The sequence below is a fragment of the Citrus clementina genome, unplaced genomic scaffold (genome assembly GCF_000493195.1).
Source record: "Citrus clementina cultivar Clemenules unplaced genomic scaffold, Citrus_clementina_v1.0 scaffold_5, whole genome shotgun sequence".
Classification (NCBI taxonomy): Eukaryota; Viridiplantae; Streptophyta; class Magnoliopsida; order Sapindales; family Rutaceae; genus Citrus; species Citrus x clementina.
The window spans coordinates 25,954,542-25,982,126 of NW_006262201.1; the positions used below are offsets into that span (position 1 = coordinate 25,954,542).

At 36.4% G+C, this 27,585-nt stretch overlaps 3 protein-coding genes across 3 annotated transcripts; 1 reads left to right on the forward strand and 2 right to left on the reverse strand.

Moving 5' to 3' along the window:
* Positions 1-11,145: 11,145 nt before the first annotated feature.
* Positions 11,146-14,391, forward strand: LOC18042327 (4-coumarate--CoA ligase-like 6). The gene is made up of 6 exons (XM_006432585.2): positions 11,146-12,425; positions 12,519-12,708; positions 13,423-13,568; positions 13,830-13,897; positions 14,061-14,163; positions 14,258-14,391. The coding sequence occupies exons 1-6, from the start codon at positions 11,361-11,363 to the stop codon at positions 14,369-14,371; spliced, it is 1,686 nt and encodes a 561-aa protein (XP_006432648.1). The 5' UTR covers positions 11,146-11,360; the 3' UTR covers positions 14,372-14,391.
* A 95-nt stretch (positions 14,392-14,486) lies between these two features.
* LOC18042328 (CSC1-like protein At1g32090) lies at positions 14,487-21,243 on the reverse strand. Its single transcript, XM_006432586.2, has 11 exons — positions 20,831-21,243; positions 19,602-19,754; positions 19,192-19,327; positions 18,502-18,603; positions 18,253-18,372; positions 18,033-18,113; positions 17,483-17,823; positions 17,001-17,246; positions 16,174-16,498; positions 15,557-15,790; positions 14,487-15,100 (listed from the first exon to the last, which is right to left on the reverse strand). Exons 1-11 carry the CDS (start codon positions 21,142-21,144, stop codon positions 14,729-14,731), a joined length of 2,424 nt encoding a protein of 807 aa, XP_006432649.1. The 5' UTR covers positions 21,145-21,243; the 3' UTR covers positions 14,487-14,728.
* Positions 21,244-23,683: 2,440 nt separating this feature from the next.
* LOC18042082 lies at positions 23,684-27,044 on the reverse strand. The gene is made up of 7 exons (XM_006432587.2): positions 26,841-27,044; positions 26,566-26,709; positions 25,655-25,722; positions 25,505-25,555; positions 25,362-25,421; positions 24,857-25,282; positions 23,684-23,996 (listed from the first exon to the last, which is right to left on the reverse strand). The coding sequence occupies exons 1-7, from the start codon at positions 26,965-26,967 to the stop codon at positions 23,958-23,960; spliced, it is 915 nt and encodes a 304-aa protein (XP_006432650.1). The 5' UTR covers positions 26,968-27,044; the 3' UTR covers positions 23,684-23,957.
* Between the last annotated feature and the right edge of the window lie 541 nt (positions 27,045-27,585).

Consider the following 27,585-nt stretch of genomic DNA (forward strand, 5'->3'; position numbering starts at 1 on the left):
AAATCTAGTGGGTCACTCAAATTTATTTCGGTGTCTTCTCCATGTGGTTGGTATTCTAGATATGGCTTTAATCTTTGACCATTAACTTTAAACGTGACACCGTTCTTTGGGTCCTTAATTTCAATTGCCCCATGTGGAAAAACAGTATGAACAATAAATGGACCAGACCATCGAGAGCGTAACTTACCTGGGAATAGGTGCAAGCGAGAATTGAATAAAAGCACTTTCTGACCTGGAGTGAAAGATTTTCTCATAATGTGCTTGTCATGAAAGACTTTCATTCGTTGCTTGTAAATCTTGGCACTTTCGTATGCATCATTGCGAATTTCTTCAAGTTCTGCCAGTTGTAATCTTCTTTCTGAGCTGGCTTGCTGCATATCAAAGTTGAATTTCTTGATGGCCTAATATGCACGATGCTCGAGTTCCACAGGTAGGTGGCAAGCTTTTCCATACACTAGCCTGTAGGGTGACATCCCAATCGGGGTCTTGAAAGCCGTTCTATATACCCATAATGCATCATCAAGTCTTAATGACCAATCTTTTCTATTTAGTCTCACCGTCTTTTCTAATATGTGCTTTATTTCTCGATTGGATATCTCAACTTGACCACTGGTTTGCGGATGATACGGAGTCGCCACTTTGTGTGTGATTGAATACTTTGTCAAAAGAGCTTTGAATGCTTTGTTACAAAAGTGGGCATCACCATCACTGATTATTGCTCGAGGGAATCCAAAGCGTGAGACAATGTTGCTTTTCAAAAATCCTATCACCACTTTGTGATCATTGGTCCTACATGGAATTGCTTCTACCCACTTCGATACGTAGTCAATGGCAACCAATATGTATTGATGGCCAAAAGAAGGGGGAAAGGGTCCCATGAAGTCAATACCTCATACGTCAAAAATCTCAACCACTAAAATTGGATTTAATGGCATCATGTTCCTTCGTGTAATGCTCCCCATTCTTTGACACCTATCACATGAAGAACAGAAAGTGTAAGCGTCTCGAAATATAGTTGGCCAATAGAAACCACATTGTAAAACTTTAGTTGCTGTTTTCTTAGCACTGAAATGGCCTCCACAAGCTTGTTCATGGCAGAATGAAAGAATATTCTGAATTTCACTTTCTGGGACATATCGTCTAACAATTTGGTCTGCACAATACTTGAACAAATAAGGGTCATCCCAAAAGAAATTCTTTATTTCCGCAAAAAAATTGGTCTTGTCTTGCTTGGTCCAATGCTCTGGAAGTTTACCTGTAACAAGATAATTAAGTATATCAGCATACCAAGGTAATACTTCCACACTCATTAATTGTTCATCTGGAAATGACTCATTTAATGGTAATGGTTCTGTAATTGTGTCAAAGTGAAGACGAGAGAGATGGTTCGCCACAACATTTTCTGTGCCCTTTTTATCTTTGAATTCCAAGTCGAATTCCTGCAAAAGTAATACCCAACGAATTAGTCTAGCTTTTGCATCTTTCTTTGTGAGAAGATATTTAAGAGCAGCATGATCTATGAACACAATTATTTTACAACCAATGAGATAAGATCGAAATTTCTCTAATGCAAACACTACTGCTAGCATTTCTTTTTCAGTAGTTGAATAGTTCAACTGTGCAACATTCAATGTCATACTAGCATAGTAAATAACGTGAGGAATTCGATCAACTATTTGTCCTAACACTGCTCCTACTGCATAATCAGATGCATCACACATGAGCTCAAATGGTAAGCTCCAATTTGGGGGCTGAATGATGGGTGATGATGTCAATAATTGTTTTAATTTTTCAAACGCTACAAGACATGAATCATTAAAGATAAAAGGTACATCCTTAGCAAGTAAATTGAATAAGGGTCTAGAAATTTTGCTAAAATCTTTAATAAAACGTCGATAGAAACCAGCATGCCCAAGGAAAGATCTTACTTCTCTGACTGTTTTGGGTGGAGGAAGATTAGAAATGAGATCCACCTTGGCTTTGTCAACCTCAATACCTTTGCTTGAAATGATGTGACCGAGAACAATACCTTGTTTTACCATAAAATGGCACTTCTCCCAATTTAAGACTAAATTCTTCTCGATACATCTCTGCAGAACTAGCGTTAGATGATGTAAACATTGATCAAACGAGTCACCAAAGATAGAAAAGTCATCCATAAAGACTTCAAGGAATCGTTCAACCATATCAGAAAAAATACTCAACATGCATCGTTGAAATGTAGCCGGTGCATTACATAATCCAAATTGCATTCTCCTATATGCAAATGTGCCAAAAGGGCAAGTGAAAGTAGTTTTCTCTTGATCTTTTGATGCTATGGGAATCTGATTATATCCTGAGTAGCCATCTAGAAAGCAATAAAATTCATGACCTGCCAATCTATCAAGCATTTGATCGATAAATGGTAAAGGAAAATGGTCTTTACGTGTGACAGAATTCAATTTTCTATAATCAATGCATACACGCCATCCTGTAGTTACTCTAGTTGGTATCAATTCATTATTTGCATTCGTAACTACTGTGACTCCTGACTTTTTGGGGACAACTTGTACAGGACTGACCCATGAACTATCAGAAATGGGGTAAATGATACCTGCATCTAATAGCTTAAGGACTTCAGTTCTAACAACGTCTTTCATATTAGGATTTAACCGACGTTGCATTCCCTAGTAGGTTTAGCATTTTCATCAAGGTGAATATAATGCATGCAATCTACTGGGTTTATCCCTTTTATGTCCGCTATGGTCCATCCTAATGCCCCTTTGTGCTCTTTTAAAACATCCAACAACTTACCTTTTTGTTCGTCGTTTAGGGATGATGAGATGATTACTGGTAGAGTGCTTTCTTCTCCCAAAAACGCATATTCCAAACTGTTGGGCAATGGTTTGAGCTTGAGTTTCGGTAGTGAATCTGATGATAGAATGAGTTTCTTCTCTGATGGTGCTAGTTGTTCAACTCTTGATTTCCATTTATTAGTGTCCATGGATGGTGCTGAGTCAAGTAGGGCGTTGACCTCATCGACCGATCTGTCAATATCAAAATCCAAACCAAAGTGAGTTAAACATATTCGTAAAGGATCATCACTAAGGTTTGAAACAAAAGTGTCATCAACTAATGCTTCAATTAAATCCACATCAACAAGTCCATCATCTGTATTGTGAGTTGTTTGGCAATGTTGAAGATGTTCAGCTCCATAGTCATGTTGCCAAAGGACAACTACATATTTCCAGTCCTGCATTGAATGTGAGCATCCGCAGTTGCCAAGAAAGGTCGGCCTAGAATAATGGGGATGTGCTTCCTTGAATCCTGTATTGGTTGAGTGTCAATTACAATGAAATCAACATGAAAATAAAACTTGTCTACCTGGATAAGCACGTCCTCCACAATACCACGAGGTATTTTCGTGAACCGATCTGCAAGCTGTAACACCACTGGAGTTGGGTGTAATTCTCCAAGCCCAAATTTCACAAACACAAAGTAAGGCAACAAATTTACACTAGCTCCTAAATCCAACAAAGCATTCTCAATTGTGTGGTTCCCTATGCTACATGAGATAGTGGGGGAGCCTGGGTCTTTGCATTTTAGAGCAATTTTATATTGGAGTAAAGAACTAACGTTTTCTGTTAAAAATGCCTTCTTTTGAACATGCATGTTTCTCTTTTTAGTACACAAATCTTTAAGAAACTTGGCATAAGATGGAACTTGCTTTATAGCATCAAGTAAAGGGATGTTAACACTTACCTGTTTGAAGATTTCGAGAATCTCACCTGTGGATTTTCCCTTCTTTCCTTTCGCTAACCTTTGAGGAAATGGAGCTTTCGGAACGTATTCTCGTGGGTTGGTTTCTTTTTTCTCTTCCGGTGATGAGTCCTCAACACTCACAGGTACAATTTGATTTTCTTTTGTCACCGGCATCTCCACTTTGTTGTCGACTTCTTTTCCTTTTCGCAAGGTCATTACTGCTTTGACCTCTCCATGCTGTTGTGGTGAACTGGTACTTACTTCATGCACTCCTTTAGGATTAGGCACTGGTTGACTTGGAAACTTGCCTTTCTCAACAGTCATTGCCAAGGTTTGAACTGAAGAAGCAAGTTGTCCCACCATCTTCTCCAGGCTTGAAACTGATTGAGCTTGTGAGTTGAAGCCTACTCTCAACTCATTTCGTAGTCCATCAATGGTGCGGTTCTGTTGCTCAATCGTGGAGTGAGTAACATTCTTGAAATTTTGAAATGCATCCTCCCATGGTCTGGGTTGAGAGTAGTTCTGATTCTGATTGTATGATCTAAATGGTGGCTGAGAGGCTTGAGGAACTTGAGGAATTTGTTGCATTGGTGGAGCTGGAGCTGCTGGTCCATTCTGTTGGAATCCTTGAGACCATGAAAAATTGGGGTGGTCTCTTCATCCAGGGTTATATGTGTTGGAGTACGGGTTGTAATTTGATGGTTTTCTCATTACACCTATGGCATTGGCTTGATCTGAGTATGAGTCAAGGTCATGTGGCTCAATTGATTTAGCAGTCGATAATGATGCTATTTGTCGAGAGAGCACTTCAATTATCTCCTTAACTTCTTTAATTTCTGAAGTTGACTCGCCAATGTGAACCTCATTCACTCCCTTAATTCTTCTAGTATTCCTGAGTGATCGACTCTGTTGTTGGGAATTATCCGCTTGTCGCTGGAAGAATTCCCAAATCTCTGCACTTTTTGACATTAGCTCTCCTGCACTTGTTTCCATTAGCCATTCTTGCACATTTGGTAGTAATCCCTCCAAAACGTATTGGCATTGGTGCCATTTCTCATACCCATGATGTGGACACTTCAAGAGTAACCCATTGAATCGCTCCCATATTTCGAAAAACTGCTCGTCCTCTCTTTGGGTAAACTCCGAGATTTCCCTGCGAATAGCATTGGTTTTATGCACTGGGAAATATTTGTTCAAAAATTTCGTTACCATTTGTTCCCATGATGAAATGCTATTAGTAGGTAAAGTATTTAACCATGAACGAAAATGGGAATAATCTGAGTTTAACATCATCGTCTGAAAATTTTTCATATTTAAAAGTTTGACAAATGGCATGAAAATCATTTAGATGATTATATGGGTCCTCATTTTCTAGGCCATAGAATGTTGGGAGACAATTTAGCACACTAGGTTTTAGTTCAAAACTCCTAGCAGCTACATTTGGGTATCTTATGCATGATGTGCTCAAATTAGCTAAAGGACTGAAGTAGTCCTTAAATGGCCTCTCATGTGGTTGCAAATCCATTTTATTTTTAAATTGTTTGTGTGTGCGAAGTGTTTTTTCTAGTTCAAGGTCTATCAGTTCAAGATTAGGTAATAATGACCTACGACCATGCATGCAAAACAAATAAAATAAAATAAAAATGGGAACAAAACAAATAAAAATAAAGAAGAGGGAGAAATTATGATACTAACCTTATTGCGCTATTACAACCTTTCTATAAAAATACACAAAAATAAATACGTGAAATAAATTAACTAAAAATTAAATTAATAAAATAAACAAAAAATTACAGAAGAAAAAAAAATAAATTGAAAATTAAATTACGGAATTTTAAAGAAGAGAAAAAGAAAAGAAATACTAACCTTTATATGTAGATTCACTTTTTTTTTCTTTTTCTTTTTTTAAAAAATACAAGAAAACAATTAAATGGAAATATTCAGAAAAATTAATTCTATGAATTAAAATTACTTACCTCCCCGGCAACTGTGCCAAAAACTTGTTGTGCAAATTTTAATGAACTCGCAAGCGCACGAATCTATTGTAGTATAGATCAATGGTGACGAGTGTCGATCCCACGAGGAGGTGGATTTTAATTGTGTATAGAATTAATTTTGTAAATGGGTGATTGGATTTGTGGTGGAAATGATTTGAAATATGCTAAAACTTAAATTAAAATGGCGAGAATAAATTCTAAAATTGGTATTGAAATGGCGAGAATAAATTGAAGAGAATTCTATTGAAATGACGTACTTGGGTATCTGGATCCGTATCAACATGCATCATGGGTTAAATATTCCTTATTAATACCAATTAAATCATGAGGGGGGAATCCACACCTCATGAACCACGCTCTAATCAATATGGTGCTAAGGGCTTATCGTGCCAAATAATAATAACCTTATACTAGAGAGTCGGTGTAACCAAGACGGTATCTAGACAAGATTACTATTATTTGTCGACGAAAAGTCAAATCATCCACAAAAATTAGAGGGGAAAAAGAAAATAAATTTACCAAATAAAGTTCATGACACATGTTGAGACTTCACCTTCAACCCAAGCTTCAAAGAAAATTAGCCACTCATAATTGAACTAGGGGCAAAATAGGAATTTATTAAAATACATAGAAAATACAAGAAGGAGAAGAAATTACAGAAAATGGATCCCAAAAATGGATTCAGAGATATCAAATTAGGGGGGAGAGGCCCCCTTTTTATAGATACATGGAGTAAATCATGGCCATTGGATTAAAAACAGTTTGGACGCTCAGGATTGCGCTACGTCATCAGTCAACAGTACGCGGTTTGACCACGCGGATGAACAGTAACACAGTTTGACTTGGGTGACCAGTGACGCGGTTTGGTTGAAAATAATCATGTGTGATGCATGTACTGTACGAGCGATTTTTTCGTCCACTGATATGCTGCCACGTCACCATCAACAGTACATAAGAATTTTAGCCCAATAAGATCGTGACACCTCATCAGTCAATGCCACATCATCAGTCAATGCCACGTCATCGATCCGTCTATGTGAACAGTGTCATGAACAGTAACGTAGACAGTACCGTCCACGTGAATAGTACCGTACATGTGAACAGTGCCATTTTTCCTTTTATGCTCTTCCTAAGGTTTTCGACCGTCCTGAGTTCAAAAGTGATGTCCGTTTTGCCGTCTGATCTCTCGTTTATTGTGAAATGACCATGATACCCCTAAAATACATAAAATTCTTAATTAAAATCAAACACAGATAATTAAATTGCAAGAAACTTAAATACATAAAAGTAAGGGTTGTTAGTAAAATTTGAAATGTAAAATGATGATTTTGTCCTTTATAAATATACATTTTCTAACACTCAACAGCCACAAAACAGGCTTTGAGACTTTGGTTAACCTTTGCATGCCTTAGGAATTTTTACAACGCTTGGGAATCTGCTCGCCTTCGCTTGGTCGAGCAGATCCTGGCACGCTTGGCTACTGGTCACGCCATAAACAGGCTTTGAGACTTTGGTGAGCCTTTGCATGCCTTAGGAATTTTTACAACGTTTGGGAATCTGCTCGCCTTCGCTTGGTCGAGCAGATCCTGGCACGCTTGGCTTCGTGTCTCGCCATAAAACAGGCTTTGAGACTTTGGAACCTTTGCATGCCTTAGAAACTTTTTGGAACTTTGGTGGTCTGCTCACCTTCGCTTGGTTGAGCAAATCCTGGCATGCTTGGCTTCCTGTCTCGCCATAAAACAGGCTTTGAGACTTTGGTTAGCCTTTGCATGCCTTAGGAATTTTTACAACGCTTGGGAGTCGGCTCGCCTTGGCTTGGTCGAGCAGATCCTGGCACGCTTGGATTCTGGTCTCGCCATAAACAGACTTTGAGACTTTGGTTAGCCTTTGCATGCCTTAGGAATTTTTACAAGGCTTGGGAATCTGCTCGCCTTCGCTTGGTTGAGCAGATCCTGGCACGCTTGGCTTCTCGTCTCGCCATAAACAGGCTTTGAGACTTTGGTGAGCCTTTGCATGCCTTAGGAATTTTTACAACGCTTGGGAATCTGCTCGCCTTCGCTTGGTCGAGCAGATCCTGGCACGCTTGGCTCCTGGTCTCGCCATAAACAGGCTTTGAGACTATGGTGAGCCTTTGCATGCTTTAGGAATTTTTACAACGCCTGGGAATCTGCTCGCCTTCGCTTGGGCGAGCAGATCCTGGCACGCTTGGCTTCCTGTCTCGCCATAAAACAGGCTTTGAGACTTTGGAGCCTTTGCATGCCTTAAAAACTTTTTGGAACTTTGGTGGTCTGCTCACCTTCGCTTGGTCGAACAGATCCTGGCATGCTTGGCTTCCTGTCTCGCCATAAAACAGGCTTTGAGACTTTGGTTAGCCTTTGCATGCCTTAGGAATTTTTACAACGCTTGGGAGTCTGCTCGCCTTCGCTTGGTCGAGCAGATCCTGGCACGCTTGGCTTCTGGTCTCGCCATAAACAGGGTTTGAGACTTTGGTGAGCCTTTGCATGCCTTAAGAATTTTTACAACGCTTGGGAATATGCTCGCCTTCGCTTGGTCGAGCAAATCCTGGCACGCTTGTCTTCCTGTCTAGCCATAAAACTGGCTTTGAGACTTTGGAGCCTTTGCATGCCTTAGAAACTTTTTGGAACTTTGCTGGTCTGCTCACCTTCGCTTGGTTGAGCAGATCCCTGTGTGCTTGGCTTCCTGTCTCGCCATAAAACAGGCTTTGAGACTTTGGTTAGCCTTTGCATGCCTTAGGAATTTTTACAACGCTTGGGAGTCTGCTCGCCTTCGCTTGGTCGAGCAGATCCTGGCACGCTTGGCTTCTGGTCTCGCCATAAACAGGCTTTGAGACTTTGGTGAGCCTTTGCATGCCTTAAGAATTTTTGCAACGCTTGGGAATCTGCTCGCCTTCGCTTGGTCGAGCAAATCCTGGCACGCTTGGCTTCCTGTCTAGCCATAAAACAGGCTTTGAGACTTTGGAGCCTTTGCATGCCTTAGAAACTTTTTAGAACTTTGCTGGTCTGCTCACCTTCGCTTGGTTGAGCAGATCCTGGCACGCTTGGCTTCTTGTCTGCTCAACGCTAGCCTAGCTCTCTTTCCTTAAATTATTATCATATTGAGTAACTTTCAAGAAATCAAGTTAACTAAGTTATACCGTCAGCCCTAATATGAGCACAATCAATTTAATGAATATAAGGCATCCTCATATCACATAGCAGGATTTAGAGAAATAATTAAATTTTCATGAAAAAATTACTTGTAAATAAAAATTTAACTTCTGACATGTTCTGATTGCTACAAACGTGTGCCTTCAATGTACTCTCATTTAAGGTTTTTGCTTCCTTGTTTAAGCAAGCTCATCCATTTACGCACTGTAACATTCTGATTTGCTTCGACTAGATGAAAATTGATAAAGACAAAAAATTGGCTTCTCGTACCGATCCCTACAGACGGCGCCAAATGTTGATGCCGAAATCCGGATAAGTTGGTCAGATCTCAGATCCCTGCATCATCATTAAATTTGTTTGGTGGGAAGCTGATGATTAGTTAGCACCATGAGCAGATTTTCTATGAGCAGATGTTCTGTAAGCAGACAACCCATGAGCAGACAATCCATGAACAGACGATCCATGAGCAGAGAACTCATGAGCAGACAATCTATGAGCAGATAACCCGTGAGCAGACGATCCATGAGCAGATAACCCATGAGCAGACGATTCATGAGCAGACAACCCATGAGCAGACGATCCATGAGCAGATAACCTGTGAGCCTGTGAACACAACCAACAGTCAGGAGGTGCCGGAAGTTTTTCTGGCGAGAACCCTCCGACGCTCAAGTCAGCGATTCGGGTCTTATTTGGAAAAACTCATACCACAATTCATGTGGCTTAATTATGATTGCTTTAAACAAAAAGCTTTTAACTAAATTTAAAGGAAAAGAATTCAAAATAATCAATCTTAAAGAAATCACAGGCGAAAGAGAAATTTCTTTGTGGTAGAGAGAGAAAAAGGTCCCATGGGTTCAGTTGCTTAGAGAGAGAGAGAGAGAAAGAGAGAAAAAAGGTCCATTTCCTCAGGTTTTTATAGGAAATTATAGCGGTTTTTATCATCTCCCCTAGAATTCTCAAGAAAACTATTAATTTTCAGCCCACTAAGAATATGGTCCCTAATATTTCGGAGAAAATATTTTGACTGAATCATGCTTTCTGGTAACTTTTTGGTCGAGGTGACCAATAACATCCTAGTCGAGGTGATGTGCTCGAGGTCACCACATATTATTCTGGTCAAGGTGATGTGCTCGAGGGCACCACATATTATTCTAGTCGAGGTGACCAATAACATCCTGGTCGAGGTGATATGCTCGAGGTCACCACATATTATCTGGTCGAGATGATCTGCTCAACCATTTGCTCACTTTTATTTTAAGGAGAACACGATAATGTATGAGCAAACACCTTTATCTTGGTCACCTTATTTCATTCTCTAAACAATTAGTATTTTAAATAAATAAACTTAAGCAACTTAAAATGCTTAAGGATATTTTTGAAATTTTAAAGAGTGTATAAAATAAAACTACAAAACTTATTTTTTTATAATTTGTGTATGAGTATGCAGAGTAATAGAATGTTCAAAGTAATATTTAGAGTATAAATAACCCTACCCTAAAGAAATTTATGTGTGGTAGGGCGCAATACCTCATATTATTATTCTAAAAAAATATTGGTAAAAAATTATTTTTAACTTAGATATTATTATTTTTCATTGCAAATACTGATTTGAAAGTATACTAACAAGTAAAGTTGATATTAGAGAAACTTGTGTGGGCTATGAGCACTTTGTCAGCATGTGCTTGGTTGATAAGTCTTTTGATGAATTTTCCACGTATTAGAATTACACTAACAACAAGAAAGCAAGAACTTAAATAAGTAGTTTGGAATCGACTTGAGGATTTAGATAAAGAATCTCTTATTTGAGATGTGCTTCAAAGGAAAAAGAATTTAGTTGTGTAATGATAAGAATATGTTTTTAAAAAGATAAAAACATGTTTATCTAGTTGATATTATAACATTTAAAAAAAAAATCATGAATTTCACTATGAAACATGAAATCTGTCACATAATAAATTCTTAGGCGACCATCCTACATAATTTTTCCTCCTATATAAATTTATACATAATATTTTTTATTATGTATATAAAAATATTATATATATATTAAACCCTAAAGATGTCGTTGAGTATTTTTTAAGTAATTTTATTTGATTGGTCACACAAATTTAAATTTAAGAAAAATAATAGGTTAAAAAATGAATTTAAACGTTGTGCGCTTCCAATATATGTATATATATAATACGTATAAAGAGTACAAGTGAATTCTTCACGTATAAAGAATTGTTCAACCACAACAGTGTCGTGGATGTAAATAGCAAGTATGTGCACAAACAGGAGAGAAAAGAAAGGAAAAAAATCCCCGAAGTCGGTATTTTCAAAACGAAAAGCTCTGCCGCTTCGTTGCCCGTTTTGCTTTCTATATATGAAGATGGCGTCCACGTTGCAGTTGTATCTCACCATCATTATTACCAATTCTGCAGACTCTTGAGTCTGTTTCGCAAAACACCCCAAGATGATGGAGAAATTTTTACAAACATCTTCGTCAGAAAGAATAAACACTTCCCAATGGTATTTACCCGAAACAGGCATTTATCACAGCAAGCATCCCTCTGTTAACCTTCCCGCGAATGACTCACTTCTTGACGTTGTCTCCTTCATTTTCTCTCACAAACACAATGGCCGCACGGCTCTCGTTGATTCCTTATCTGGGTACTCAATCTCTTACCCGCAGCTCTTCCCTTTGGTGCAGTCTGTGGCCTCTGGTCTCCGCCACCACTTTGGCATTTCACAAGGTGATGCCGTTTTGCTCCTTTTGCCCAATTCCATTTACCTTCCTGTCATTTTCTTGGCTCTTTTGTACTTGGGTGCTATTGTAATTCCAATGAATCCATTGCTTAGTGTTTCAGAAATCAAGAAACAGGTCACTTTGTGTAAGACCAAGATAAGTCTTGCATTTACTATATATGAAAATGTTGATAAGTTAAGGTCCTGGGGTACTACTCCTGTTATTGCTGTGCCTGAAAATCTTATTAATGATTTTAAAGAAGGTAGATTTTCTGATTTTCATAAGCTCATTACTGGAAAGTTTGATTTAGTTGAAAGACCAGTGATTAGGCAGCAAGATACAGCTGCAATTTTGAATTCATCTGGTACCACGGGTGCAAGCAAAGGTGCTGTGTTAACCCATGGGAATTTTATAGCTGCGGTTGAGCTTTTTGTGAGGTTTGAGGCTTCACAGTATGAGTATTTGAGTTCTGAGGCTGTGTTTTTAGCAGTACTACCAATGTTCCATATATACGGGCTCTCACTTTTTACTTTAGGATTGTTGTCGTTGGGGGCTAGTGTTGTTGTGATGAGGAGGTTTGAAGCCAGTGAGATGTTAAAAGTGATAGATAAATATGGAGTTACTCATTTTCCAGTTGTTCCACCGATATTGATGGCGTTGACAAAAGCAGCAAAGGGTCTTTGTGGAAATAGCTTGAAGAGTTTGAAGCAGGTTTCTTCTGGGGCAGCTCCTGCAAATAGCAAGATCATTGAGGACTTTGTTGGGGCTTTTCCTCATGTTGATTTTATTCAGGTAAAATGAGTCCTCTTTTTTTCATTTTTTGGGTTGATGATGCTGGAATCTTATTATTCAGAAATATTTAGTTGTGATTATGTTTGTTTGCAGGGTTATGGCATGACTGAGTCAACTGCAGTAGGAACTCGAGGCTTCAATACTAAAAAGTTCAGTAAATACTTTTCAGTTGGACTTCTGGCTCCCAACATGCAAGCGAAAGTGGTAGATTGGGTTAATGGCTGCTTCTTGCCTCCTGGCTCTACCGGTGAACTTTGGCTACGAGGACCTGGAACCATGAAAGGTGGTGATAAATATTTCTTTGGTTTTCACAAAGTTTTACTACTTGATGTGCTTACAAGTTTTCTGATAAAATTGCCTGATCCTTCTTGTCCCCATTTTTTCAGAACATTACTTACAATTGTCATCGCTATTGGTTTTCTGAGATTTTTGTCTTAGATAGCTCCTGTGTTATTTTATCTGACAACCATACCAATTCAATAAAGGAACTTTAAAACCTTTCATGCAGGCTATCCAGTTTGATTCCCTCTCCCCAACCCCCCCCCCCCCACAAAAAAAAAAGAGTTTTTAATGGTGAGTTATTGTCCTCAAGATGAACTTTTGCAATGCTTCAGCTATTCTTCATGGCCTAAATTTGGTTGTGAACTATTAGTTTGTGTTGCTTAAAGTTTCATCATGGCAGCTTCAATGGTTTGAAACCTTCACATATATATTCGTGTCTAGTTTGTGCTGTTCTATTTTCCTTTTCTGAATTTCATTCTTATCCATGCTTTCTTTCTGCGCTACAAATAACCTATCCATCACGAAGGCTTTTCTATTTCAAACGTTGTGTATCATCAAGATATAACTTCTATAATGTTCTAAGATCATAAAATATTCACATGGTGAATATAGTTATCGCTAGTTTGCATTATGTTTTCTTGCAGCTGAAGTCTTGGCTGCCTTCTTAATTCCTAATGCAAGTAGAAATTTGATAACTTTTCCGCCTACTCTACAGAGTACATTAATAATGCTGACGCAACTATGTCAACTATTGATAAAGAAGGTTGGCTGCATACTGGAGACATTGCTTATTTTGATGAAGACGGATACCTATATATAGTTGACCGCTTAAAGGAGGTTATCAAATACAATGGCTATCAGGTCTAATATTTTTATATCCATGGAATTTTATTTTGCACCAAGCATTTGTATGGCATAATGTAAATAATCAAGAGTGAATTATGTGTTTGAATTGGGGCGTGTTTTTGAAATTTTATATGGCGGACAAGATTACATAAACTGAGTGCATTAACATGTCGGATATTCCCGGAGTCATTGCTGAGCTAAGCCGATTTTGTGAATGTAATTTTGAGATGGAATTGTATTAGTCTATTCCTGCTTGACAATGTGACTTTTCTGCAGATTTCTCCTGCTGATCTAGAAACTGTGCTGATTTGCCATCCTGAGATTCTTGATGTTGCTGTAACTGGGTAAGCATCAGTGCATGCTACATTTTATTATTGAGCAGAGACCATTTGAAGATGTTATGAAATGCATACTGTGTCCAAACTCTCTGTCATTGATTACATCCAGTCTCTTCATTTTCTACAATTTCATTGATTACATCCAGTCTCTTCATTTTCTACAATTTAGAGCCATGGATAGAGTGCTTGGGGAGATACCGGTGGCATTTGTAGTGAGAAGAGATGGAAGCACACTAACTGAGGCTGCTGTTATCGACTATATTGCTCAACGGGTTTCTTTTGACTAAACAATTTTCATTGTTTTACTAAATAAACATGAGGAGCAAACTAATAAAGCATTCAAATCTCTGTTTCTCTCTTCGGCAGGTTGCTCCATACAAAAAGGTGAGGAGGGTGGTTTTTACAAAGTCGATACCCAAGTCTGCTGCTGGGAAGGTCCTCCGGAGAGAACTTAGGAAATTTTTAACTTCTAAACTTTAGGAATGAATTAGATTGTAGGCATTGTTAACTCAATGCTATATGTCAGGGTCAAATTCGTTTATCTTTCTGCTACCATAAGATATGTATTGTAATTAATTTGATATACAGAGAAATGGCATCTCATTTTCAGTTTGCGGATAGACAGCCTTCAGCCTTTTGTTTCAAATATGATGGGAAAGTAACAAAATTGAGTAAAATAATTTTCAAACACCATGGCATTGATCACCAGCCAGAAAAGTTGGAACTTCTAAGTTAACAGCATAACCTAATTAACTTCACATTGAAACAGGGAAAAAAAAAAAAAAAACTAGATTGGTTAGGAATTCTTGTTGGCAGATTAGCACCTCCGACATTGACTTAACTTTCATAATGATAGGCATAATGGGATGGCGATGATGGAGGAAAAATGTAGTCAGATGGGTAGGTGGGATTATAGGCATGCTGAGGAGGAGAAGTGGGATGATAAACATGATGTTGAGGGGAAGTGGGACGATAAACATTTTGAGGCCGGGAGGTGGGATGATCAACATGCTGGGATGGCGAAGGGGAACTTAGTTCGCTGGTTATGGGGCTTGCAGTGCGAACTTGTTGTTTGTCCACTCTAACCTCCACCAATTCCTCTTCCTCAAACGACTGGAAAATCGGATGCAGGTATGCATCTGCCAAGTATGCCTTTAAGTTTATTTCAGGTTCTGTAGTTCGATCCAGTCTGTCTTTAGCCATTGCCTCCTGAAGAAGAAAATAGAGGAACATAAAGTCATTGATAGGCATAATCATGTTCACCTATGCTTTCAGAATCAGAAGATTTTTGTAACTTAGGCAAACAGTGTGGATGTTAAATCTGTAAGTAGCTCTTAAAATCGGGGATGTAAAAATGCAAAATTTTAATCTTTCCTACTTCTCATAACCTGCACAACTAAGTTGGAATTTTAACGTTAAAATTTCCTTTATACTTTAAGGCTAACAGGAAAACTTGAAACTAAATACAGGATATGGCCAACTTTACGACTAGGGCTCAAGACATCTGCCAAAAGAAAAAGCTGGGTGCTGAACATGGAGTAACAATGAAATGTGCTATGCAGAAGTGAATAATGTAATCAGGACAACCACTGGGTATCTTATAAGAGCAGTTATCAGAAAGATTTGTTTGGCATTAATCAACCGATTTTAAAGCATGGAGCTTACCTCAATTGGGTACTTTCTAAATGCAGGTTCAAAGCGACTTTTGCAGTACTTGTGGAATGCTAATGTCAATATTGGCAATACAACAAGAAATGGAGTGGAATTAGCAGCCTCTTTTGTACTCAGCAGACCCAACAACAGCAGTTGAGATAGCAATAAGCTTGCTATTATGCGGCTATGAACATGCGGCCAGAATGCACCAGCACTCTCATATTGTTGATTGTAGACATTGATTATCTGCACAATTGGGGTAGCATTTCAATGTTGTATGTAGAACAATGCTTACAAATTCACCTTTTATACAAAGCAATTACATAATGCAGGAAACAATCCTACAAACATATATTGTGCTTGATGACAACAAAAGATTTCTTTAAATTATTTTCCATATTGATTAATTGCAGACAACCTTAAATTTAGGATTGATATTCTGAGTTCTGTATTGGGTATTATAACTAATATTTGGTTGTAAAGAATGCTAGATCATTAAGCTTAAGACATTCCAATTGTTCTGTTCAATTTATATACATTGTGAATAACATGCTTCAAGAAATTCATGAGCACAAGTCAGACAACCAATATACATCTTCTAAACAAAAATAATAAGCGAATAAACTGACCTGGTGACGATAAACCAAGTATGCTAAGCCAAAGAACACTAGCATAAAAGGAAGAAGGATTGGTGTAATCACGGCATACACAATCCCCAAAAGAAAGTAAAGTTGGAGACTGGGGATGGTTTCAGGGAAATCCACGCTACCAGGATCCATAGCCTTTTCTCTGTCTCTCTCTGTCTTGACCAGAAACAGGTTCTTGAGATGAAAGATGACCAATGGCTTCAGTCGGAGAATCTCACTAGCAATGCCAGCCCATCCATCAACCATTATATATGTAATAAAGAATGTGGCCTTCATTGGTATGGACACCCCAATGGTTCTTGGAATCCTGCAAAAGGAAAAAAGAAAATTAACACACATTTAAACTGCTAAAGAAGCATAATAGCTGAAGTTTTACAAAAAAGAAAACAAATAAAATATGCTTATATTTATTTAGTCAAGAATAATATTGCGTAAATGACATCAGATAAACTTTGCGTTCTACTAAAACCACTAGGTGTGTAATAAAGCTCTATACGACATTGCGACTTTACATTACAAAGAAATCCAAAAATGATACAATTTGTTCATATGAAGGAAAAATCAAAAGCCGACTAAAATTTCTCATACTCTCATGAATTAGTTATCTCTCATATGCCAATAATTCCCCCATGCTTATGCAATACATCAAGTATGACGAAGCAACTCTCAATTTAATTTCCTGTATAGGACTAACTTAAAACAATTGATCATTCCTTTAACCTACCGTGGAAGTTGAGGAAACTGTTATATCAACATACAACAGCATAATATGTAACATAAATTTTCAAACATGGAATATAAAACGTTACTGGGTGGGTGATTGATGAAGGAAAGAGTCCAATTGCTCGAATGCTGTTCCAGTTGCAATACTTCCCAAGAAGACGTTCACCAACATAAAATAATAGTACTTAGCTGACGTCCTCCGTTCCAAATTTGATAAAGCTATATGTCCTTCAATCTTTGACATGATCATCAAAATTGTAGGAAGTATGTACAAAAAGATTTTAAGAGCAAGACCAGGAACAAAACCCTGAAGGAATGATTTGATGAATTTCCTGCAAAATAGTGGCAGTTATTTGTCTTTTTTTTTTTCAATTAACAGGAAAAAAAAAATCAAAGACACATTATCTATATAGCCACTATGAAGGTGTAACATATGAAAAAGCCATACCACCATAATACAGCCTTTAATGAAATTAGCACAAGAAACGTTTTCACATCAGCAAGTTAATCTTTCACAAAAAAAAAGAAAAATGTAATAGAAAATTAGGATTAAGATTAGTTTACTTACAATTCTATTACTGGCCTGAGGACTGGAGCAACTCTTTCAAGCCCCTCCAGATTTGCAAGAGATTGCACAAAAGCAATGGGTATCATATAGAAAAAAACTAAGGCAAACACGGAGACTGATATTATAAATTTCCGGATGGTTAATGAAACAAACGGTATAGCCAAATTTCTCCAATAAATATCACGAGGTTCTGGAGCCCAATTTGTTAACCATAGAGTGGGATTCTTGCATTGTTGTGTCTGTGCACAAACAGCAGCCCCCCAACGTGATTTAAATGAAACAAAAGCAACTGGAAGAATAGATTTTGAGTCTTTCAGAATTTTTTGCCGCTCCACTGACATCTGAATGGGTACAAATGAACAACATACCTCTATTAGTACTAGTGAACCAAAACATGGGGGCAAGAAGCTATGTGTTGCACAGAGTTGATTAAACTAAAATTCAATGAAATTTTCAGATTTTCATTTATTTCAGAGTTTTCCTTCAAGTGATCCATGTATAAGATCAAGAAAATTGAGTAGTTGTAGACAAAATAGAAGTAATAACTTACTCTTCTCTCAAGCTCCTTCATTTGGTGCTTGTAGTAGTCAATTGCATCAACTTTTTTGCCCCAAAGGCCCAAAAATCCCATCTGAAAATGAGAAGCATTTGAAGCATCAAAACTAATAAGTACTAACAAATCGATTGGTAGCTTAGGGTTATCAAACAGCCCAAGGAATTATACAAGTTATATCCAAGTGACTGTACCATCATGTTTATAAAATTACTACCTTTGTAGTTGGCTTCTTCTCTGGATGTCTCTCAAACTTTAGTTGGTTATAGTCCAACCAATTCCGAAGCCTCTCTCTCTTTCTCACCAACTTGGCAAATTTGTTTGCATTGTAGACAGCCTGAAGCAAGAAAGAATCCCATCATGAATGAAGACAAGACAAATCATTTTAATATGAAAGAAACTAATAAAAGGACTTTTAATGAGAAATCATTTCAATAAGAAAGGAACTTAATGAAAGTTCTATAACCTGGTGACAAAGATAATGATCAGGATGATTTGTTTGAAAGAAATGGTCTATAGTTTCTGATAACGATTGACCAGAAACATGTGGAACATTCCTGACCACCACCTGCAAGGAAATAAACAATCCAGACACTTTAAAGCACTTGTCAAAAATTATTGTGATAAACACTAAATAGATTTCAGTTTGAAGAGAATGTTTGGACATTACTACTCAGATACAATCATAACCAAAACTGAAAATATGTAGAACCTATTTCTTTAATAAAACTTCCATTCGATTGTACACAAAATAAAAAGAGAAAAAAGCATTGAACGTAGTAGCTGACTATAAAATTTGAACATTATAAACTTAGAAAACACTTTAGCTCGAGCAAATGGAAACGTTAACAGAGTAGGCTACCTTTTCCACCGCTGGTAACTAACAATTTGCCGGTAAGTCTAAGAGTGAAAATCCTAGATCCTTATTTGGCATCCATTTGCCTAAATGTATTAAAAGGTTAAACTCCAAAAGGTACAAACTTCCAAAATGCAGATCATAGATGCATAATAAGATCTCTAAGGATATGAAAACAACAACGTGCAATTTTGACTGTCAAACATACATGATGAACAATCATATGACAGTTGGATCTTGATTTCTAGCATGCATTAAAAGCTCTTCTTGGGTCAATTAGGAAGCAATAGGTCAACTCACTGTGAACTGTTCTGCACGCCTTGCTTGTGAAGCCAAGAAGCGCAGCCTCATTGATGCTACGATATCATATTCTTTGTAAAGCATGAAACAAATCCATATGGTGAACAGGTATTCCAATCCTATATGGACAAAAAATCTGAAATTCAAACATAATGCTTCTTTAGAAAATTGATATGGTATACAGCAATAATTTATTGAAACTTAAATGGCAAGGAAAATGATACCAGCATAAAACAATATTGTTCCCGCATTTTAAACTAGAAACGTGTGAACAAGAAGAGTTTTTCTTCCACAAAATGGTGATTTGACAAGTTCAGATTGTAAGAGTAAATGATAATAACGCATCAGGTAAATAAATTTTGGTTCTACATACTGTACAATTATGTTTGATTTGGGAGAATCAAAGTTACCTTATGGATTTAGGGCGAACATTAGATATTGAAAGCTTGTCAATATCACTCACAACCAATTCTTTCCTCAAAAAGAATAGCGTTCCACTTGATACATTGACCGGAATAAGGACAAGGAGCGCCACTATTGTCATTGGTACAAAAATCTTGAGGCTGTCAGACCAAACAGAAAAGACTAATTATAACAACGAACAATGACAATTAAAGCCTCAGGTTACTCTTAAGTTACAGAGTAACAGCCAAGTTTACAATGTAATAGACAATATAAAAAATTGTCAAGAATGGGCCAACACTTGATTCAGGTCCTGTAAATTCACTTTTAAACTCATTCCTCAACTAAATTTAGCTCCAATTTGAATTAATGCTCCCACTAAAAGGAAATGCAAACAGAAATAGTAGACATGGAAGCCACAACCAGATTGACCAATGTACTCATAGGGAGTATTTGTGCCGTCTCATCCTCAGGTTCTATAGAACTGGCTAGTTTAGCAATTCCAATTTACAATAAAATTTGCTAACTAACATAGCCACCAGGTGAGACAACACTTTAGTAGAAAGCATCCTTTGATGATTTTTTTTTAGGGGGTTTTAAATCCATCCTCCAAGATTATAAGTACACATCATCTAATAAGCGCTCATAAAAAATTAAAGAGGATACACATAGTAATAGGAGAAAGAAACAGCAAACTGAACAGTGGATTAAAACAAAGACATCGCACCCAACTTTTAGCATGACTTTAATCATTCCAAGTTATAATTTTTTTTCTTTTTGGTTACAAAGGTAAAACGGAGCACTTGAAACCCTACAGATTAAAGGAAATAAATAATAGAGGGAACAGAGGTTGTCCATAATGCATAGGAGGACAAACTATCACAACACAAAGATTCAGCAGAGGTTTCCAATTAAACCCATTCCAGAGTACAAAAGCAGCAGAAGTAATAATATTATACCCATATTGCATTAAATAGCATGAACAATTGTACACTTGCTAGGATGCATACTGAAGGTTATCAAAAAGTTCTTCAATTTTGTGAAGAATCAACCAATATCCAGACCAAAAACGTACTAAAACAGAGTAAGAAAATTAAGTTTCCCACAGTGTTTTAAGCTGCTAAAAAAGTTGAAAAATTAAATTTTGTTAACAAAAAGAGAAGACACCCAAAAAGTGAAAAGGCAATGAGAATCGAATTATAACAAATGCAGGAAAAGAGAGAGATAAAGAGAGTACCCAAGAGTGTAAATTCTCAAGAAAACAGCAGAGTCGAGGCCAGCATGATTGATAATCTCAGACTCAGTCATCTTCAAAGCCTGAGGCATCCAGTTCAAGAAAGTAAGATACGTCTTGAATTCCAAATTAACGAACTTGCCCACAAAGTTCCTAGACCTCCTGGGGCTGCTTCTAGCCCCATTGATGTACCACTTGGGAAAGTAAATTCTGTCATTGATGGGTTGAATTCTCAGCAAAGCAAAAGCCAACAAAAATGCAAAAGCAGATAGTATGTTGATCAATGCAGACACCCCAATATCACCAAGAGTAGCCATTGGAACGAACACAAACAACAAAGAAAGAAGAAACTAGAGGTTATCTGAAGAATGGTTTGAAGTAACACAGAAAGGAAAGAATATTTTTTCTGTTTTTCCTTTTTTAATTTTTAGTTTTTTATTACAAGAAATTGACAAAGTTGGGGTGCAGTGGCCCTTACTGCCTAATGGAGTTTGATATGTTAAAAGGGTGTTACCCACTTTCCATTCTTTTTTCATTACACCACAAGTGATGTGTTTTTTGTTTAATGAAAAATGTTTTGTTGTGTTGTCTTGTTTCGGTTTCCTTCGGGATTTGGAAGTATTTTGACTAGCAGAGTTGTTCATGACATGTGCATGTGAAAAGTGAAGTCATTTGTTATTAATTTTTTTGATCTTTTTGGGATGAGAGAGAAAGGAGGCGGTGGACCTGCGGGTAACTGGTATTGCTTATTGTGCTTGCCGATGCTGGTAATCTTTTGTTCCCTGTTGAAGCCATGTGGCTAAAGAATGGATTGATTGCAATGAAACCCCTGAAATTTATCATAATGATAGAAGGATTCAAAAGGTTTATATATATTGCAATTTAGATGGATTGCATGGAAATACTCTTAAATTTAACTTAAAAATAGATTATTCAAATTGAAATTTTGAACTCCAGTTGTTTAAGTTTAATGAAATATTTCGAGCACAACCATCTAACCATGAGTTTAAGCTGTTAAACCTTAAATTCTCGAACCTACGCTAATATTTTTAATGTTTTTAATTATCTTTACTCTCGATATAATCTATAAAACAAGATGATAGTCTACATACAAATATAAATAATTAGTTTTGGATATTATATATAGATTATGTATATTATAGAATCTTTTAAATTAATATTAGTATTAACCATCTTTTTTTCCTCTGTTTGAAAGCTAAATTTATCAAATTTTAACTATCTTTTTTTTTTATTAATGTAACGTCATTTTCATATATATATATATATATATATAATAAACACATAATAATTTTTTTAATTCAACATGAAAAAGATATATAACAAGGTCGATGGGTAGTAAGTAGATAATGTTTAATATTTGACACCACGTAACTTGATTATCTCAAAGAAAGAGTGGATTCAAATGCACCAATCAATTCTTAGTTTATAAATATAATATCCTTATATCTTGTTCTGATATTATTACAGATTCAGGGGATCTCGATGAAATTATTCCTTCGCACATGATTCCAGCAATCTTTCACCTCCATCTTTTGCACGCGGTGGAAAGCTGGATGTAATCATGAAAGCATGCCTACGTTACCGCCTTAAAATCAGCAGATCCTTTTAATATTTAAATGCCGTTTTTGTTTTAATTTTACTTTGCATGAAAATATTTCTACCTTAATCTCTCCTTAATTAATTATGATTAGATTCTTTTCTACGAAAACAATGCGGAACCCAATTCACAAAACAATCTTAATATTTATTGCCACAATATCATTTATTAGGTTTATTTAAAAAAATTATTTTTATGTTATGCAAAAAGCCAAATGCGGTGTTTTCCGTACTTGAAATAATAATAATAAAAAATATGATGCTAATTTTATTGGGTTTAAATCCTATATTACACACACACACACACACTAATCTATATAATTTTTAGTTAAAAGAATTACTTACATGGATTAAACTGTTCTTCTAAACCGTTTAAATAATTAAAATAGTAAACAGTTTTGTGAATAAATTAAGCTAGGGTTGATATTTTGTTGGGAGTATATAAAACGCAAACAAAAAAATTTAGTCTCCATTTTGGCTATTTGCCAACTAATAAGACAAGACTCATAAAATGTCCATATTATTTCTTATGCTTCAATTTGTCCTTTTTTTTTTTTACTATCATTTCTTTATTTCGAATAGATATTGTTAGTTAGTTATTTATGCCATAACACAACAGCGAAATTGGATCATCGAATGAAGCATTATTATTAAGCTACAGCTTTTAGTAGTGGTACATGAATTTAGAATTAGAAAACACTAATTGTCGTTTCATTGTAACATGTCTATGACTGTATAATGTTATGCTTGGGCTATAATCTTGTTATGAATCCATCAATTTATGTAACTTGATAACTTGACAACACATAACCCACATAGGCTTGTCATGATAAGATAAAATCATTTTTAACAGCCTCTAAAGATTTCATTGAGTGGTTTTAAATAGTTTTATTTAATTAATCGCTTAAATTTTAAATCTTAAAGAAATAGGGACTTAAAAAAAATGATTTAGGCAGGTAAATCAAATAATGGGCAGTTTTTAAAGTTTATAGTAATCACAAATTGACAAACAAGTTGTTGCAATAGGATGTGGGAAAGCTCAGCGTCCTTATCATTGGCGAATGGTGTGACTACAGATTCTATATATCCGTGACAAAAAGTTAAAACTATATCTTTGTTTCTTCTAAAGCCATTTCCAGCATGTTCCATCAACATGTGATGACAGTCTGTCAGCATTTCCAAATAGTCGAAATTATTCGATCAATCAAAGATAAGTTCACAAATACATTCTCAAATTTTTACAAGTTTCTACGTTTCTTACAATTTATTCCATACAATTGCATTACAGTCAACCAACAAAAAAATAAAAATAAAGAATACTTGATACAACAAGGACACCACTAGCATGAGATATAAAAGAAAACAAAATATGAACCAGATTTAGTCTTGATTGCTATTCAAGACGCGCTAAATGGTACAATCTGGAAATGAAAATGGTAACTGCTGGGTGCCACTAAAACTAATATTACAGATACAATAATGTACACTACTCCGAAGAGCCGATGGAACAACCTCACGATGGCTTCAGTCCTTTCACCGCCGCAGCAAAAATCTAAAATGTCACAAACAGATACATCATATAATGCAATTCATATAGCAAGATTGTCCAACCAACTTCATAGTTAAAGAGATACCACTTGGTGAGAGTGTACATACCCTTGATCATTGATATTAGTTCAGTTATGCAAGAAATACCGTATGCTATGTTTAGCAACTATTAAACACTCCACATAGCAAACATTAAATGTAGAATGCAAAACATGATTCAAAAACAACATATATATTACATTAAAAAAATAACGTACATAACCCACACATACCAGTTATTCTAAGATATAACCAATAGGCTAATCAAGCATTATACACTTACAACACCAGGTGAAGTACTACAATTTTGCTTCAATTCACAGTAGAATAGCTATTTGCTTTGCAAAAGTTCATATGGCATGAAACAAAGCAGCCTTGAAAGATTATTGAATAAAATAGGAATCCTTCCATATGTTTAGAAGAAGAGTTCTGGAGCAGTTGCAATCATCCAGTTGTTCCATCATGCATGGAGGTCCTACAATTGTTCTGATAAATCCTATGAGGTTTTTAGTAGAGACAGAGCACATTTTCAAGAACTTAGATAACCCACATAGGGATCAAGGCTACAGGACCTAAAATGTGAGATCAGCATCAATAATGATCTGAATCAAATTGGATTGATGTTAGATACTTTGATGGACTAAAAGGTTGTTGAACTCACTGCCACATAAAATCCATGTTAAGGAATCACCATGTCTATTCCAATTTTTTTTTTTTTTTGGGTTTTAATCTCATATATGTGTGTTTTTGCTCAAATGAACGAGTTTTCCCAAATAACCAAACAAAGATTAGAAAAATGATAGACAAATAGGAAAAGCTACATACTCTGGACGGTGCTCCAGGATCCTGTTTCAACTGTCCACGGGGTTGATCGTGGCTACTGCTTTCCTCATGCTCGATGAGATTCCTTTCTCCGTTCTCAGCCAATGCTGAAGTTCCCTGGTTAAAAGCATCACCATCTGAAGATTTTTTCTTTGATCCACTTCTTAAGGCATAAGGTTTTTCATCTTGCATAACATTAGTGAGGAGATCTTGGTTCTTTTTATTGAACTGTGTTGCTGCTGCTCGTGCACCAGCGATGGCTGCATTGAGAGTGGATGATTTCTCCACTGCAGTTGATTTATTTTCGGGGAAATTTGTAGACATAGATCCTGGCTTCAAAGAAAAAGGATCTTGTGCATCTGGAAGTGGAAACTTCACAGGCAGTGGACCTTTAACAGGGGTAAGACCCCTAACAGCAGCTTCATACACCTGTGACAGGAATAGAAGTCAGTCCCTGTTTAAACAAAATGCAAGAGACACAGGCACCAAATTTTTGCATCTCATGTACCTTCTTTTCCAAGTTATAAACACCCTGATACCCTCGCATTTCAAATGGAACTAATAGTTTCTGCATTTGTTTGAGTCAGAAACGATTCATCAAAAGTTCAATGTTCATCAAATGGTAATCTATAGCAGGGTGAAAGCACTCACTTGAGGATTTTCACAAAGCCAGCAAAAATCTGTTTGTGCTTCTAACCTCACCTGTCCCACAAAATTGGTATAAATTAGTCAGCATACTCATTGTACATTATTAAGTTGATAATATAGGGAACAAAATGATCAGGGGAGTAAATAGCTAACCCCTTCAGGTACCACTTCCCAGCTTGCTAGTTCTTCGCAGCGAACGCAGCCGACTACTTCAACACACCCTACATATTTAGATATGTCAAAAATTGGAGAAAAAAAAAAAAAAGCAATACTATTGTCTCTATAATTTCTCCAACGTGATTTCCATTCTAGCTTAATAGTAAGAGGAGCCATAAAACACTCAGGACCGTCTCTCACTTGAAATTGGAAAGAACTTCAATAATTTGGTAAAACAACTTCATTACACATTTCCCCTCACCTCATACGCCATCCAATTTCTCTCTGCAAGCAATGTCCTGACTTACCGTGACTTTTGCATATAGACCATCAGAAGGATACACACATAACACAACATAGAGAGTGAAAGCTTGTGTGAGATTATCAATGAAAATGAAAAGCAGCTAAGTGGACCCAATAGTCCACCAAATTCAAGTCAAACTTGAATCTGAGCTTCAAAGCTTTGTTTAAGACCAGATATTGTTAATTTTCACATCTTTTGCAAAGCTAGTGGCATCAATACGATAATTAGGTGACAACTAAGAATCCGTTTGACTTAGCAGTTTGGCAAGCCGCGGGTCTAAAAGTGTTTGGTAAACTTGCAGATAGCTTAGAAGTTAAAGTGATTCCCACAGTCATTTGACTAAAAAAATCACTAAAATTCTAAAAATCTGCCAAGGAATGGAGCCTCAGGAGCTCGAACAACGAGGGCGTGAATTCACCACTTGGCGACCGTGATGAAAAACTCAATATCTTTACTATTTTCATCAAAACTGTTTATTTTCATCCAAATTTTTCACATTTTATTTTGCAGCAGCTGTGGCTCGAAGTCTGAAGCCTACCTACGTTTATTCTCGAATATTTGTAAATTTGTAACATGAAGAAAAAATTAGCAAAATAACGAGTACCTAAAAGTCTTGAAACTGGATAATGTTGGGGAAACTGAAGATCAGTGATCCCATTGACTGCATAAATTTCCCTGTAAAATTCTTCCATTGCTTTGATGGTAGCTTCTTCGGGAATCTTGCTAGCAGCATGAATCCATAGACGGCCTTCACAGTCACAAAGACAATATAAATTAATTATTTAATGCCGCTACTATTTAAACAAGTCTTAACAACAATTAAATAATTAATTACTTAATTAATTATTAAGAGTATGAGAGCAAATTATATTTATATACCTCGAAGAGGAGCAGGCCAAGACCTGCCTTCAACGCGCTTGATCCCGTAAACGAGGAGTGAAGCCCATGGTTGATGCATCGTCAAACACGGGTTCGTGTAGTTCCCTTGCTTTCTTACTCCTCTCATCTCTTTCTCTGTGTTTGGTTCCCGGGAGAATCAATCGGAAAATTTCACACTACTTGTCTCCCAGAAGGAATCTGTTCTTTTTCCTTTAAACTCGCAAGGCTTATACATTGTTTAAATAATAAATATGTAGCAATAGTCACGTGCAATAACAGACGTACACGTGCTAGCCCCAATCATAATTAGAGCGGATAAAATTTGAAATTTTGGTAAGAATAAATGAGTTTGAGTAAAAAACATTAGAAAAAAGCTTTTTACTAAAAAAAAGCTCTTTTTATTCATGAGGTTTGATGTAATAGGGGCAAAGCTATCTTGCAACATGCGTTTGGTACCCCTCTCTTTTGTCTTTTTCAAGGTCAATTATAATAATGTCCTGCTATTTGTTATAAAAATAAAAATGCTAAAATTTTTTAAAGTTTTACGCATTAGTCCTACATCTACATAACATCATTTTTCTCATCCATTTTGCACCATCAATGACATCATTTTTCTCACCCATTTTAATTAAAAGGTAATTAAAATTATTTTCCATATAGAAACAGAATAATAAAATAAAATTTTTTATTATTTATTTTTTAATTAATTATAAAAAGATATTTGTATTAAAAAATATAGACAATC

Coding starts and splice junctions, on each gene's coding strand:
- LOC18042328 (XM_006432586.2), bottom strand. CDS start 21,144: ATGGCTACTCTTGGTGATATTGGGGTGTCTGCATTGATCAACATACTA. Junction 18,604..19,191: donor GGCGTGCAGAACAGTTCACA/GTGAGTTGACCT, acceptor ATTTCCTTGCAG/GTGGTGGTCAGGAATGTTCC. Junction 15,101..15,556: donor TTAGAAAGTACCCAATTGAG/GTAAGCTCCATG, acceptor TTTCTTCTTCAG/GAGGCAATGGCTAAAGACAG.
- LOC18042327 (XM_006432585.2), top strand. CDS start 11,361: ATGATGGAGAAATTTTTACAAACATCTTCGTCAGAAAGAATAAACACT. Junction 12,709..13,422: donor AGGACCTGGAACCATGAAAG/GTGGTGATAAAT, acceptor CCTACTCTACAG/AGTACATTAATAATGCTGAC. Junction 13,898..14,060: donor CTTGATGTTGCTGTAACTGG/GTAAGCATCAGT, acceptor TCTACAATTTAG/AGCCATGGATAGAGTGCTTG.
- LOC18042082 (XM_006432587.2), bottom strand. CDS start 26,967: ATGAGAGGAGTAAGAAAGCAAGGGAACTACACGAACCCGTGTTTGACG. Junction 26,710..26,840: donor TTGGCCTGCTCCTCTTCGAG/GTATATAAATAT, acceptor GTGACTGTGAAG/GCCGTCTATGGATTCATGCT. Junction 25,723..26,565: donor TCCAGTTTCAAGACTTTTAG/GTACTCGTTATT, acceptor CTAAATATGTAG/GGTGTGTTGAAGTAGTCGGC.